Below are 13738 nucleotides of genomic sequence, written 5' to 3' on the forward strand. Positions count from 1 at the left end.
GGGCTCTCTGGCAGGACTGAGACTATCTCCGGCAGGCAGGGCCTAGCTCCACATTGTGTGTTCTCTGTTAATCTCTCAACAAAAGCTATGACACAAGTTCAACAGACTATACAGCCGACGAACCATCACGTGACGCCGGCAAAACTGCTAGGTCGACTCTTTGCGTGTTCCCCCCCTTTCCAAATGTCCACTTGTGAATACCCGCGCAGCTCTTGTGTAGATGTAAATGAGGACACAAAACATGGCTCTGTTGTGTTTCCACGGGCTATTTTAGTGCACTTTGGTGAACAAAGCAATCTTAGAAGACAACGGGTAGGACTTAACAATGGATAGCTGTCACTGATTGTTTTTGTACTTGCCTCAATGCTGATATTCACTTCTTGGTCATTATTGAGCTGCTGTAGTCACCGCCGCAGTGTTTCAGTCCATTTATGACACTACAGCTAACTGTTGATACAGCCCGCACCGACCGTCCTACTGCCGTTTTGTCTATGGATAAGTTGTCATTTTTATCGATGCTGTACTTCAGTGGCTTTGTGTTCTTATGAGACACAGCCATGACTGTTATTTATTGGTTGTAGTCCGTCAACAGTAGCACATAATGATTAAATTAGACTGAGCAGAACACTGTAATGCACTTTAAAGCACTATTCTTTTGATATTTATTTTTCGTCTTAGCATATACTCTGCATATAATATTTATAACTACAAATGCTTGAAGTTGAGAGTGTACCTCCTCAAGGTGAAATGCTGACCAAATGGCTCTTGATTGTTAGAAAGTTCATTTAATACCACCATATATATGATAAATGTTTAATGTCTTATATATGTGTCTGTATCGGTAAATTGTCTGTTCGCTGCAGTAATTATTTATTTGTTTTGATGTCTTGTCTTTTCTCCAACTCGGTAATTACAATGACTCCAATAACTATGAAACTGAGCCCAGCGACCTCCTGCTGTAAGCTCAAGCTGCAAACAAATGGCTGACAGGATTACGCAATGAAACGGGGGAAAAAAATAGCCGAGTGAAAGTAATTCCCAGACCGAGCAGACACCTTTTAAGTTGGATGTTCAATCTTGAGACATGGCGAACGCTGTCCACTTGGTTTGTAGTTTAAGTTTCATGTGTCGATGTCAAACTCTTCTTTGTTGTAGCCTGTGTGTATTTGTCTCATGTCAAACATTGACTGCCAATAAAAAAAGATGAGGAAAACTGACAAGTGACGTCTGGTTTTCTTTTGATGACCTTTACATCATTTTAAAAAAAGACAAGAAAAAGGAAGATCAGCTTTGGGTTATCGACCAAAAGAGGATTTATGTTTGCAGATTAGTCAGCAAGTAGGTCAATAACCCGAATCAGTTCGGACCGGGCGGATTGGGATCGGGTGTTGTACTTGTACTTGTTTCCGAGCCAGCGGATGATCGGTGCCGTCAGGAAAACGTCTGTTTGCCAAGGAAAGCAGGGTGGTCATTTCATGAGGCCCTGCCCATGATCCACTCCTGGCAACCTTTTGCTCCTGCTGCCAGACATGGTAATGTGGCATTTGCAACAGGTGGCGCCTCGAAGGTCGAGGCACAGTGTGACTGTCACACCCCCCGAGGCCCAAATACCATGTGACACGGCAAAGCAGCTCACCTTGAAAACCACCAGGATGCTAGCATCTGACCTTTTCTTCTCACAAGTGATTTACTGCTCCGTAACACGCGATCAACAACAATTGTTTTAAAGAGGATGTGGGAAATGCATCAAACTTTGTCCTGGGATGCTGCTCTTGTTTGATCTGATTCCTGTGCTCCAGCTGCTCGGGCACGAAAACGGAAACATCATTTATGAAAAGTGGCACAGAGAAGTCCTAAAATCTGTTTGGGCAGCATGACGGCGCAGTCCAATGGATTTTCACAGCTCTGTTCAATAGTACTAACCCCAGGTTAAAGGAATTGACCGACCAGCGGTGAGCCACTTAAACGCATCCAGAAAAAGCTCCCCACTATTGGCTGTTTGTGAAATTAGACTTTCAACCAGGGTCGTTTATTCTCGTCCTTTTTACAAGATATTTTTAGTCGTTTGTGGATGTAATGCTAATTCTATGAAAAACAACTTGATATTCATCACAATCACTTTCAGAGACCGACTCTGTAAACACGTCCATAACTGATTATGCGATATTATGCACATTTCTTTAAAAATGTAAAAAATGTAATCTACATTTTAGTTCACATTCATCATGAATGTATTAGACTGGTAAAATAAAGCCAAAATAACTTTTAAATTTAAACTTTGATGTTTTTCCTGTGGTAAAGAGTATATGTGATGAAAATATCTATATTTCCACAAAAAATCAAACACTGATCACCAAAAATGATTACAATCTCAACATGAAACCAATTTTAATTAAACCTTTTTCTTAATACAGTGAAATGTCAATACAACTTCTCCTATAGATTATTTTTAAAAACTCAGCCTTAGAGTTTAGTGAGCTTTCTTGGCAGCATCACTGATCTCTCAGTTCAGGTATTGGTGTTGTGTTTGCTACGATACAGGAATTTGTTGGGTGTTTTTTTTTTCCAAATCAATGTTTTTATTGGCCCACATGCTATGTTTTACACCCCTGTTAACTGTTTCACAAATTCATAAAAAAAAAAAAAATAATAATGCTCAAAAAAACATTCATTTGCAACTAATTGTTGACTGCAGTGAGTAAGTAAGCGAGCGAGCGAGCCCTGCCTTCAACTAAAGTCAGTCAAGCCACTTGCAACCCTCAGTTGGAGAAATCGGTCTGGACGATAGAGGTTTTAGTTGTATATGACACACTATATCCATAATTTAATGTGCATATATGTAACAGCCAGAGGATATAGCAGTCCACATACAAAAGGTATGATCATAGACCCGGCACAAAGAGTTAACAGAACTAAACATCAAATATGTGCGAATTATTAGAAAATAGCCCGACATACAGTATATATCAGTTAACATTCTGGCTGTAAATTAAAGCCAGTTTTACTATGGAATAGATGAACAAAAGTCAAAGTTCTGAAAGTTTTTCATACAAACATGTAAAAAATTGTTTGCAAAAGTGAGAGACAAGGCACAAGAGAAAACAAACGTGTACAAATACAGAGAACAGACGAGTCACAGGAGGTCGGGTACAGTCAAACATGTGGGCTGTTGTTTCTCCATGCAAAGAAAAACCCATCATGTCATTGTTACAGTCGGTTGTGTCTGGAGCCCATGTGTTTAACTGCCATGCGTTACTGCAGCTGTACGCAGCTGGAGAAGCCTGTTATTTTGTGTTTTGTTCAATGATTTTCCGGCAGGACAAACACCATCTGCCGCACATTTTGTTGGGTGAAAGAAGGTCTCCGTAACCTTCGGCAAAACTTGTAAAAGTCCAGAATTATTGACTCATGGGCTCAGTAACCGGCTGGTTCGCCCATTTTCCTGGCGTCTGACCACGCACGAATACAGCCGTCCTCCTTCTCCACAGCGTTAACAACGTTGTAAAAATTCTTTGCTGCTTCATGATTGTGTCCCAGAGCGATAAGAGCCTCAATTACGTCCTGGAGGGCAAAGAGAGGCGATTCAGACGGAGCAAAAACAGGATGTGTTACTTTACTAAACCAACAAACTGAATAGTCTTACCTTATCAAAGCCGGGTTCAAACTTAACGGCATTTTGAGGGTCGACATAAACAACAGGAGCACCGATTGCCTCCTTAAGACTCTTTCCGAACCAAAGGTGGTTCATGATCGCCTGGAGGACGAACGGAAATACGGCGTCACGTGGCAAATTGATGATTACGGACATGGTGAGGAACACTTTTGAAGAGAGCTCTTGCCATGACAACAGTGAGGAGCACTAGTGTGCAACAATTTATCTTAATGGCACTTAGCGTGATTGTCATGGACACATACAGAGGCCATCCCCGTGGTGATCATTCCCCCACCGGTGGATCCAATCACCAGCAGCTTTGACTGAGACTTCAGCACAGCGGGGGCCATGGAAGACGGTGGCTGCTCCCCTGCAGGCGCAACAAAGGATGCTGACTGACAGGACAGACGGCGACGATTCAGACGCGTCAATGTGAGGGGAACATGAACAAAATGATTATGAATACAATCCGTTGAGAGGCTTTGTAGGGCATCTATTCAAATGTGACATGTGCCTTTGCTTTTGTTTAATATCTGAGAGACTATTGTCAGAAGATTTCTATTAAAATCCTCAGTTCTATTTCTATTCAGGAGAATAATCAGCCAAATCTCACGAAAAAAAACACATCAATCTATTCAGGAAGTTACAGTCCTGCTTTTGATATGAAATGCATTTTCCTTCCAAAGTGGCCCAACAAAACATCCCGACTTCAGAGTCAAAGGAGGAGGACTTCCTACTGAAAACTCCAAGAAAGTCCTTCTGGAATTTGGTGCATATTTGCATCACAGTTTTGACATTATTGTCATTTGGTCAGCTGTGTAATCTGTTTAACTGAGCTCAATAACAACAGATCAAAATGGTCTGAAATGGCCTCCACAGTCTATCTAAACGTTGCAGCAGATCTCTTATTGTCCAGGACACATTTTTCCTGTTCTCCAGTGAGAACCGCAGTCTGGGTTCCCATGTTTTCCCTGTGCATGAATAGGTTTTCCCACAGGCTGGATGAAGCAGAAGATGGATGGATAAATATTGCATTTCGTTCCACAGATGTTCAACCTGCTGGACAGTAAAGGGTTACAGGCCAAGTGTGAGAATAATTTTTTTTTTTCCAATTCATGTTTGTTTATTGCAGATTTTGTGAAGTGAGCTGCTGAATCAAAACTGCTTGAGCATATTATATTCAAGGGTCCTCACATTACTACTCCTGTGTTAAACTCTCATTCTTGTCGCTTCTCCTCCTTTATTCCATCCATCTTCTAATGCTTCATTCTCTTCAGGATCAATGGGCGCTGGACCAAATCCCTACTATGGGTGATTGTATGATTCAATTCAATTGAATTTGCACCAAATACAACACAGTCATCTTAAGACAGCTTTCTTGAAAGAAAAAACAAACAAGAATTCCAACTTAAAATCCAGCCAGCAAACCCATGAGTTTCTTACTCTGAGGCAAAAGCAGGAACGACAACGTAACCATGCCGCCTAGTTTCAGAGCCGTTTGGAGAAAAATACAAACGTTGGATTGGTTTACCAGGAAAGATGTTGTCAACTTTCCCACAGAAGTCATAGAGCTCGTTGTTGAGGATGACTCCAGTGCTTGGAGATAAGATCTTGGAGCCAAATCTGTGAAGAAAGTGCATCAAATGAGCAGACTGTGGAACCAAAGACACTTTTATCGGCAATACAATCAAGAGACAACAATAGAGATGCTTCACAGAAAGTGGACTGAATTCAACTGCGATGTTACAGAAAGTGTCTTTTGTGGACGACGGCGGGGATCGTATGAGGAGAGAGAGATCCTCTTCACAAAAACACTTGTTCCTTTATCTCTTAAAACCTCAGTAATCCCGGACTCTCAGACTGACAACACTGATGTCTGGTTTGCGGCTGCGGAGCGGAGCCCTTCAGATACTGACATGTGGTTGATGGTGCTGGTGACTGACACGGCCGATCCGTCTTCTGCCACCACCGACACATGTGTGGTGCCCATGCTGTCCAGATGTGGGGTGATGTTGTAATACTGGGGATCGTGAGTCATGTTGCTGCTGATCAGGCTCCGCATGTGGTTGGCAAAGCTGTCCTCTGTGAATCGTTTCGCCATCTGTGAGAGACGCAGAGCGTTTAAAAACAAACACATTGGGGCAAGAGAAAAAAATACAAAAAGCACAAAGATTAAAAGGAAAATACTAAATCAGAACTTGAAAGGGATTTGCAGCATCCCTCACTGTCCCAGTTTTGGTTCTATTTCTGCACGTGTCATTATGAATCTCTTATTTCTGCTTCAGACATGACAGCTATTGTTTTTCAGAAGGATCAAACATGTCATGGAAATCAGTTTTTTGGTTGTTGCTTTTTTAAATTTCACAGCAGTATCACTTCCCACACTACAGCACCACGAAACAATTATTGAAAAATATGCAAGTCATTTCCTTAAAGTTACGTCTCCTGAAGCCAGTTCCGAGTTCTGATCATGTCATGTGGTCATGGTCATGTTTTGCTCGCTGCCTTCCGGGGTCTCCCCAGCAGATCTTTTTACGTCAGTTTTACGCCGGATGCGCTTCCTGACGCGAACCTCGGCCAGATTCAGGTGCAGTTCAAACTTTTACCGCAACCTTCACAACCAAGAGAGCCGTTCTTGCTCTCCACCAGTCAAATCTAACTGTTCTGTACCTACAAAACCTATTTAACCTTCGACATGAAGAAGGCTTTTCATAAGCAGTTTCGCAATTGGTGAAATGAAAAACAAAAGGAACATTGAACTGAAGACTTGTGTTTTGTTGTTTGTTTGTTTGTTTTGTCCCTTCAGCCTCCAGCACCACAGACAGCGCCTCTCCATGCAGTGCATGCTGGGATTTGTAGTTTTTTAATGCATACCCTCCCCCACTCTCAGTTCAGTCATTCCTTTTAAAATAACTTCACCTCCCGTGGTGCTTTGTGGGCTGTGTGGGCTCGCCAGAGTAATCTGAGCACCAGACACACGGCACGCTGACAGGAAGTAGTTTGCCCTTTCAAAATGAAGGGCTTCACTTCAAATCCAAGGATTTAGACATATCTAAATAATACATTAATTTAAAATATAAATACATATGTAATCTAAAAAGATATTTATGAACATTGTTGTCTTTCCACGGTTAATTATAAGAAGTCTTATTAATGACTTTACATAATATTATGGAGTTTGTTGTCCGACTGGAGCGGAGAGTTGGGAGTGTTCAGTTTAGACTGGATCAGGGTGGGTTGGAGCTGATTCTGCCACAATTGGCATGTTGGCAGAACTTATTCTCTTTGCTTCTCTGACAACTCAACCTTATTCTTTCTCAAGAGAACCTGTGGTGTCGGGTCTGAAGGACACCGTTTCCCAGATATTTGTTCACGTTTCGGATGTTTAGCAAAATTCCAGTCACGGCGCAGGAATTCTGACGGACTTTAATTGCTGATGAAATTCCGAAAACCGTTTCAGTCTAATCTGTCTGCCAGTGAGGCCTCTGGAGTGGATCAATACACCACTCCACCTGCAAAGCTAAACTCCATCATCACCTTGGCATCAAAAGTGATCAAGGACTTCACGGGAAATTTGTCTTGTTTTAAAAGTAGCGGGCGGAGAGCCAATGTCCAGATCCTCCAAGAGCAAACTGTTCAAACAGACGCAGAAAATGTGCTGTTGTCAGAATCTGAGCAAGGCTCAGAGTCACCTTTTGCAAAAAAATGACACTCTGTGTCAAATTCAAATACAAGATGATTTGTATTACATTGTTTCATTGAGAGTAATTCGCAAAAAAATATGCATTTCACCTGTATTTCACATCAAGTAGATTTCTCATGAACAAACCACTTTAAGTTTTTTTAATATGTTCCCTCAATATGTGTTTTTATTACTTTTCCTGTTAATGATCTGCTAAATATGAACCTTCATAACGTGATCTCCACACTGACAGTTGACAATCATCAGCAGTTTCGTTCACTGTAAACACAGTTCACTATGTATTTGTGTCCCTGCAGGGCGATTAGTATTGCAGTCACGTATAAAAACATGAAGAACACACAGTTCCACTTAGGAAGGCGAACACAGTTTCTGTACCTTTCAGGTAAAGCTTAAGACTCTTCTATTGTATAACGTTTACAGTTCGGACCGGTTCAGGACACCTTGGGACTATTTTCTGGTGAAGCTGCTGAAGGTTTAGACTGCCGGGAGAGAAACACTGCACTGAGCTTCTCTCCTTACATACCCTACATTCAGCCATGCTCCACTGTGGTTTCTGTCTGCTTCAGTCGATTGGAGGAGTTGTGATGATAAGAGTCTCTGAATGTGTGTTTGCCATGCAACAGAATGAAAAAACTAAAATAAAATATCAGTTATGGCGCCAGAGTCATCGGTAGCAGACCCCTGCTATAAGGGGTCTGCACCTCATCACACCTTCTTCCCCCACTTCGGCTGAGAAACACATCTGCTCACTATGCAGGAGACGAGTGTGAGGAGAGCTCAGGTTGATTGATGTGCAGATTATTAGTGAAGAGCAAGAGTGAAACCCTCTCGTTTCTGAAGCCCAGAGTGCCAATTATGTCACAAATACTAAACATCCATCCATCTTCTGTGGCAGCTTTATCTAAAAGGAGTCTTCAGGGGAGCTGGAGCCAATGCAGCTGTTAACATTTGAACTTCTAAATAAACATCGTAGAGATTTGAAACCAATTCCACTTCGAGCAGCTGAAGCTACCGAGCAAAATATGGCCACGTGTGCGACGACGGAGCATTTATGTGTATTGTAGCACTGCGGGACAATCTTCAAATAAACATACACTGAAGTATTTCATGACACTTACTTGTTCTGAGCTGAACTGTGGGTCCCGGACATGCTTCTTCAACCCATTGGCAAATTTAAAGGATTCGATGTAGCGGTGATAGAACAACGTCTTTTCATCGTCACTCAAAGATGCCGAATTCAAGTAAAATCCTGAAAGTAACAGAAGAAAAATGTTTGTGACTTGATTCTTGTGGGTACATCCCTCTTTCAAATAGTAATACCGGGGTTTCTATTGCATGAATGAATTGAATAGCATTAAATTGGCTTGAATAGAATAGAATAGAATAGAATAGAATAGAATAGGGGAGACTTGTTTGTGGTGTGATGGTGTCGATGAGCAGCAGCTCTGCAGTTCAGTCAGGACCTTTCATGATGTTGAGGATGAAGCCGAGGATGATTCCTCCGGCGGGGGGTGGGGGGATGTACATCTGGTATTCTCCCAGAGGAAAAGCCCACGCATCAGTCACCATAACTCTGTACGACTCCAAGTCCTGCAGCGTCACGGTTCCTCCTGAGCAAAAACAGTGAAACGAATAGCCCCGCTAAGCAAACGTGAAGGAAACACAACCCGGCCCGAGATAACCGAGACTTTTAATGCGTGCAGACGGCTCACGTCGGACTGTGTGAGTGATCGCTGCAGTGCTTCACGGGCCCAATTGATTTGTTCTTTTGTAATCGGATCATTGTGCCAGGCAGACGCTGAAAGTAGCTGGAAAAGAGGGCACGATGAAACCCGTCTGACAATACCTGCCTCCTGGATGTCACGGATTAGGTCCTCGGCTATTCTGCCAGAATAAAAGGCGTCGGCCCCCTCGTTTGCAATCGCTTCCAAGGTGTCGGCCAGTTTCTCGAATTTCACCACATCGCCGGTCTTCAGCAGGTTCCCATCCTCGTCTGAAAATAACCTTCTGAAATAAGACACAACGAAAGAAAGACGAAATGTAACATTTCTGCTCCTCACACTGAAACTGTGAGGGGGGTTTTTGTTTTGGGTTTTTTTCATACCGCAGCGCCTGGGTCTCATTTGTGTCCGAGTGCGGGATGTACCGGCCTTGAATCTGAGGGATAGGAAACCCCTCTCTGGCCAGCTGGATGGTCGGCTGGAAGAGAGTGGCCCACGGCAACTTCCCGTAAAGCTTGTGTGCCATTTCATAACCTCGAAGTTCCCCTGGGACACCGATCCATTTGCTACCTGCAAGATTGAGTTTGTCACCTTCACCCCTTTTTATTTTTTATACATATATATTTACTTTACTTTTTTTTAACCAGGCTTTCTCATTGATGAGATATTCCATCCATCCAAGGCTACTTCAGTCCCTATACCATAATGTGGTGTATTATCATTTGTGTAATATTGAGCAAATATTTAATTTGAATACTGCATCTTTACAGTGGTTTGATAATAACACATTTTCATTTATAAGCACCATTCAGGACATCCAAGGTCACTGCACATAATGAAAATGTTAAAAGACAAAGCCAGAAGTCACAATGTGCGCAGTCCTGGTTCAATCTGCAATTTGCTCTGCTTCCTAAAATACTCCAAGATCATGTGCTGCTTGCCTCCTAACATAATCAGCTGGGATCAGATACAGCCCCCACACACACCCACACCCACACCCATGAGTTGGATCAAGTGGAACAGAGACTGGATAGACAGATGGATAGTATTTCCCCTCTTGCATTAAAAACAACCACACTTTCATAGGACATATTATTTTAAATACATAAATTAAGTGCAAGAATGCAGCCGATAGCCGGTAGAATGTAAATGCAGTTTGCTGTATAATACGAACAGCCATCAAGTACGTGGACGGTTTAAACATTAGTATTATATTTTATTGTTTTAGCCCCTTAAAATTTAATTTTTTATGAAACAGAATCCAAACAACGGGTGAAAGTCTTCTTCTGTTTTTTCATCACGTGGTGTTTAGAGCCTCTGCGCTTTACACAATTGTACCTGACTGATCCTGTTGTCCCGACTGCGCAGCATTCCCCTGGTTTCAGTTAGGTCATACTTTCCTGTTTACCAAAATAGGCTTAGGTACACGTTGTACCAAGATTAATAGTTGTCCTGGTTCATTGTATGTGTGGTCTTGGCATGGAGCTCAATTCCTAGCTGTTTCTTGTTTTAGGCCTTCAGTTTACAGTCTGGCTGCTGCTTGTGAACCAAGAGAGACATTTTAGATAGATAACGATTGATGCTTTGTCACGGCTGGTCATAACGTGACTCTTGGAACTTTGTGTTCTCAAAATACTCACATGAGTGCAACTGTGTGGTATTTTGGGATTATAAAGTCCTTTAATGAGTATATCAAAGATGTCCTTTTAATCATACTGAAATGTGCAATATGTAATTATCTGCTTATTGTAAATCAATGCAGCCTGTTTAAAAAAGCACAAAGAATCAAAAGAGTGACACCATCATCTATATGATAATGTTATGCTGTCCTGACGATATTAAAATCCAATCCATCTTTATTTATAAAGCGCTTAAAATAATCAGAAGGACACAAAGTGCTGTGCACAGAAATAAATAACCTTTTTTTTTTTTAATTACGGTAAGTAAGATTTCCAGCAGTCCCTTTCTTTATGCAGTATAAGTTTTAACCACCAGGTGGTGTATTGAGTCACTCAAAGAAGCAGCTGGATGAACAGTTAATACAACAATGGCTGAAGGCTACACAGTAGTGTAATCTCTGAAATAAGCAGGGATTTATCCACTGTGAAAAGATACTGATACCGTCAACAATCAAAGAAGAAGAACTGCACAGCTCAAACTCTTAAGGTCAGGGAAAAGCCACACGGACACTGAAGTAACTCACCAACACCGCCTAGTGTACAACAGTGGCATGGCCTGCTATAATGTGCATGCACTATTAGAAATATTATACAATTCTAGCTTTAAATCTCCACTTGCATTTGTTTACAAAACACATCATCGTGTGTATGTGCAAGTTGTGATGCGGCAAAAGGCCACATGGCTCTTTGTTTTTGTTTTTGGTGTTTTACTTTCACATGAAATTGAATCAAATGTATGCTTTCAAATGTTTGCAGCAGCAGCTCAGGTTTCCAGTATTTGTTCCCCCTCAGCCAGGTGCGTCCTAAATTCCTGCCAAGCTATGAAACCTTTGACCAGGTAAGTTAATACTTCAAAACAGACGAAGCCTGAAAGACAAGAAAGTCTCCTGATGACTCAACCAAGATGTGATGTGAGATTGGTTACCTGTCACCATCTTGGAGGTCTGGGGGCATGACTTCAGCAGGTCAGATTTCACTTTGGAGGGTGCAGTCTCTCTGGAGTTGATGACTTTCACTTTTCCTTTTAAAAGAGGAGATATCAACAATTAGACCTGATTCCCAGAGCAGGACTCTTGTTGGACATGCTGCATTAGACGGATTATATCAGGGGTGTCAAAACTAATGTCAGGGACGATGTACACTACATTTGGATGTTGAGGGCCCAGATCAGCAAAAACGAAGTAACATAATCAACTTTGTGATACAACTTTTTAGGCAACTCAAATGTTCAACATTGTTTTAGTGCCAATACATAAGAACACATTCACGTTTGTATTCAGCTCTTATACATCAAGCAAGTGTACTTGAAACACCATGCCAATTCTAACAAAACTCATCGGTGCAACATAAAAAATGAAATAAAGAAAAAAACATCTTCATTTTGCAGCTTTCAGCATGCATGTTTAACACATTCACACTCAGTCTCAGTGATGTTCATACTACTTCATCAATCAGGCGACAAGCTCCCAGTGATCTGGTGTCCCCGAGGTGCCTAATGTCCACCGCTCTTATCAAAACACTGCAATACCCAGTGAATGAACTGGAAACAACAGCCTCTCTTATAAACCACCAGTCAGTCTCTTCTATGTGATTCTCACACTTTGTGCGGTGACCCTCATTATTGGCCGCACGTTCGACACCCCTGGCCTAAATGAATGAGTGACTGTGTTACCAGAGCTGTCCATCACTGTGAAAATGGCCCCCCCTCCGATGCCCATACTCTGCGGGTTCATGATGGAGGTGCACAGCAGCGCAGCAATGGCGCCATCTACCGCCGAGCCGCCTCTTTGGAGCATGTCTCTGAAAAGGAAAACGCACTCCTTCACGTATGGGCATCCCAAATAAGGGAGACGTGTGTTTACGTTCAGCAAAGCTCGAAAATGTAAACATGTTCATAGTCTGTCGATTGTTCAATGGGTCTGCGTTCTTTCCAGGGATGATATTTCCCAAACGTAGGAGGGGAAAAAAACTGTTATCAGAACAGGCAAAATGATTTGTTTTGCTTTACGCACAAGGCGACTTTACTGGAAAGTCTCCAAGATGAGTTAGTTCAACAGAGTAGATGTTAAACGTCACACCGTGTTGAGTTTTTTTAGGTTGTTTTGTTGTTGTTTTTTTTGTTACCTCTTGAGTGTCCGCGCACAATCGTTTCTCATGCGTAAAAGTCGAATGCGTAAAATGCTACTCACCGTCCGATTTCTGAACATCTCAGGGAATCCGCAGCCACGGCGGCTCGTGAGAACGTGTCATCTGGACACTTGTGCCTCACAAGTAGAGCAACACACACAATTCCAGCCACCACGCCGAGCAGCATCAGTGCGCAGCAAGTGTACGCCTTCGCCTTTGACCTCGCCATGGCTGCGTTTTCTCTCCTCGGGCCGCTCCGTCAGGAACATTCACTTTTCATCGAATCATCATAAGTCGACTCCAACTCAATTAGTTCAACTCCACCGACTGAATGAATGACCGAGAGCTGCCCCCACCAGGAGTGTCCACCCCTCGGCCTGGCTCCACCTCCCGCCTGGAGCTGACGGAAACAAGGGGGGGGGGGAAGGAATTTGTAAACCAAGTCGCTTGTGAGCCAGGATGTTTCACCAAAACACAACAGGGGCAGTTTAGTTTGAGGGGGACTGCAGGGTTTGTGTCACCGGGACAAATCAAAGTTTTATTGATCACAAACCAAAGATACTCACTGATCCAAACAGGAGCATGACTGAAAAAGTTGTCAAAACAAATTTCCTGAACCTTTGATCTCAATGACCAATATGCTCTTTCATGTTTTGAATTATATTTTCAATTCATGTCATTGCAATTCTATCATTTTAATTTAGGTTGTCAAACTTTTTCATCTGTATATTTTTAATGGAGAAATTTGCTGCTTTGTATTTACATTTGCTGATTTATAAACAAAGGCATGCAGTTTGCATCTACTTTATTGTTTGTCTGAGGAACTGAATGAGGACGTCATCCGACAGTTGAAAAT

General features: G+C 42.2%; 1 protein-coding gene across 1 annotated transcript; it reads right to left on the reverse strand.

The window, feature by feature from the left end:
* Positions 1–3414: 3414 nt before the first annotated feature.
* Positions 3415–13111, reverse strand: ggt5a (gamma-glutamyltransferase 5a; the record flags this gene model as incomplete). Its single annotated transcript, XM_080498793.1, has 12 exons — positions 3415–3561; positions 3644–3754; positions 3916–4022; positions 5184–5275; positions 5569–5753; positions 8474–8604; positions 8819–8965; positions 9202–9362; positions 9460–9646; positions 11681–11776; positions 12428–12555; positions 12945–13111. 12 exons carry the CDS (start codon positions 13109–13111, stop codon positions 3415–3417), a joined length of 1659 nt encoding a protein of 552 aa, XP_080354919.1.
* Between the last annotated feature and the right edge of the window lie 627 nt (positions 13112–13738).

This window comes from Blennius ocellaris (genome assembly GCF_963422515.1).
Source record: "Blennius ocellaris genome assembly, chromosome: 7".
Taxonomy (NCBI): domain Eukaryota; kingdom Metazoa; phylum Chordata; class Actinopteri; order Blenniiformes; family Blenniidae; genus Blennius; species Blennius ocellaris.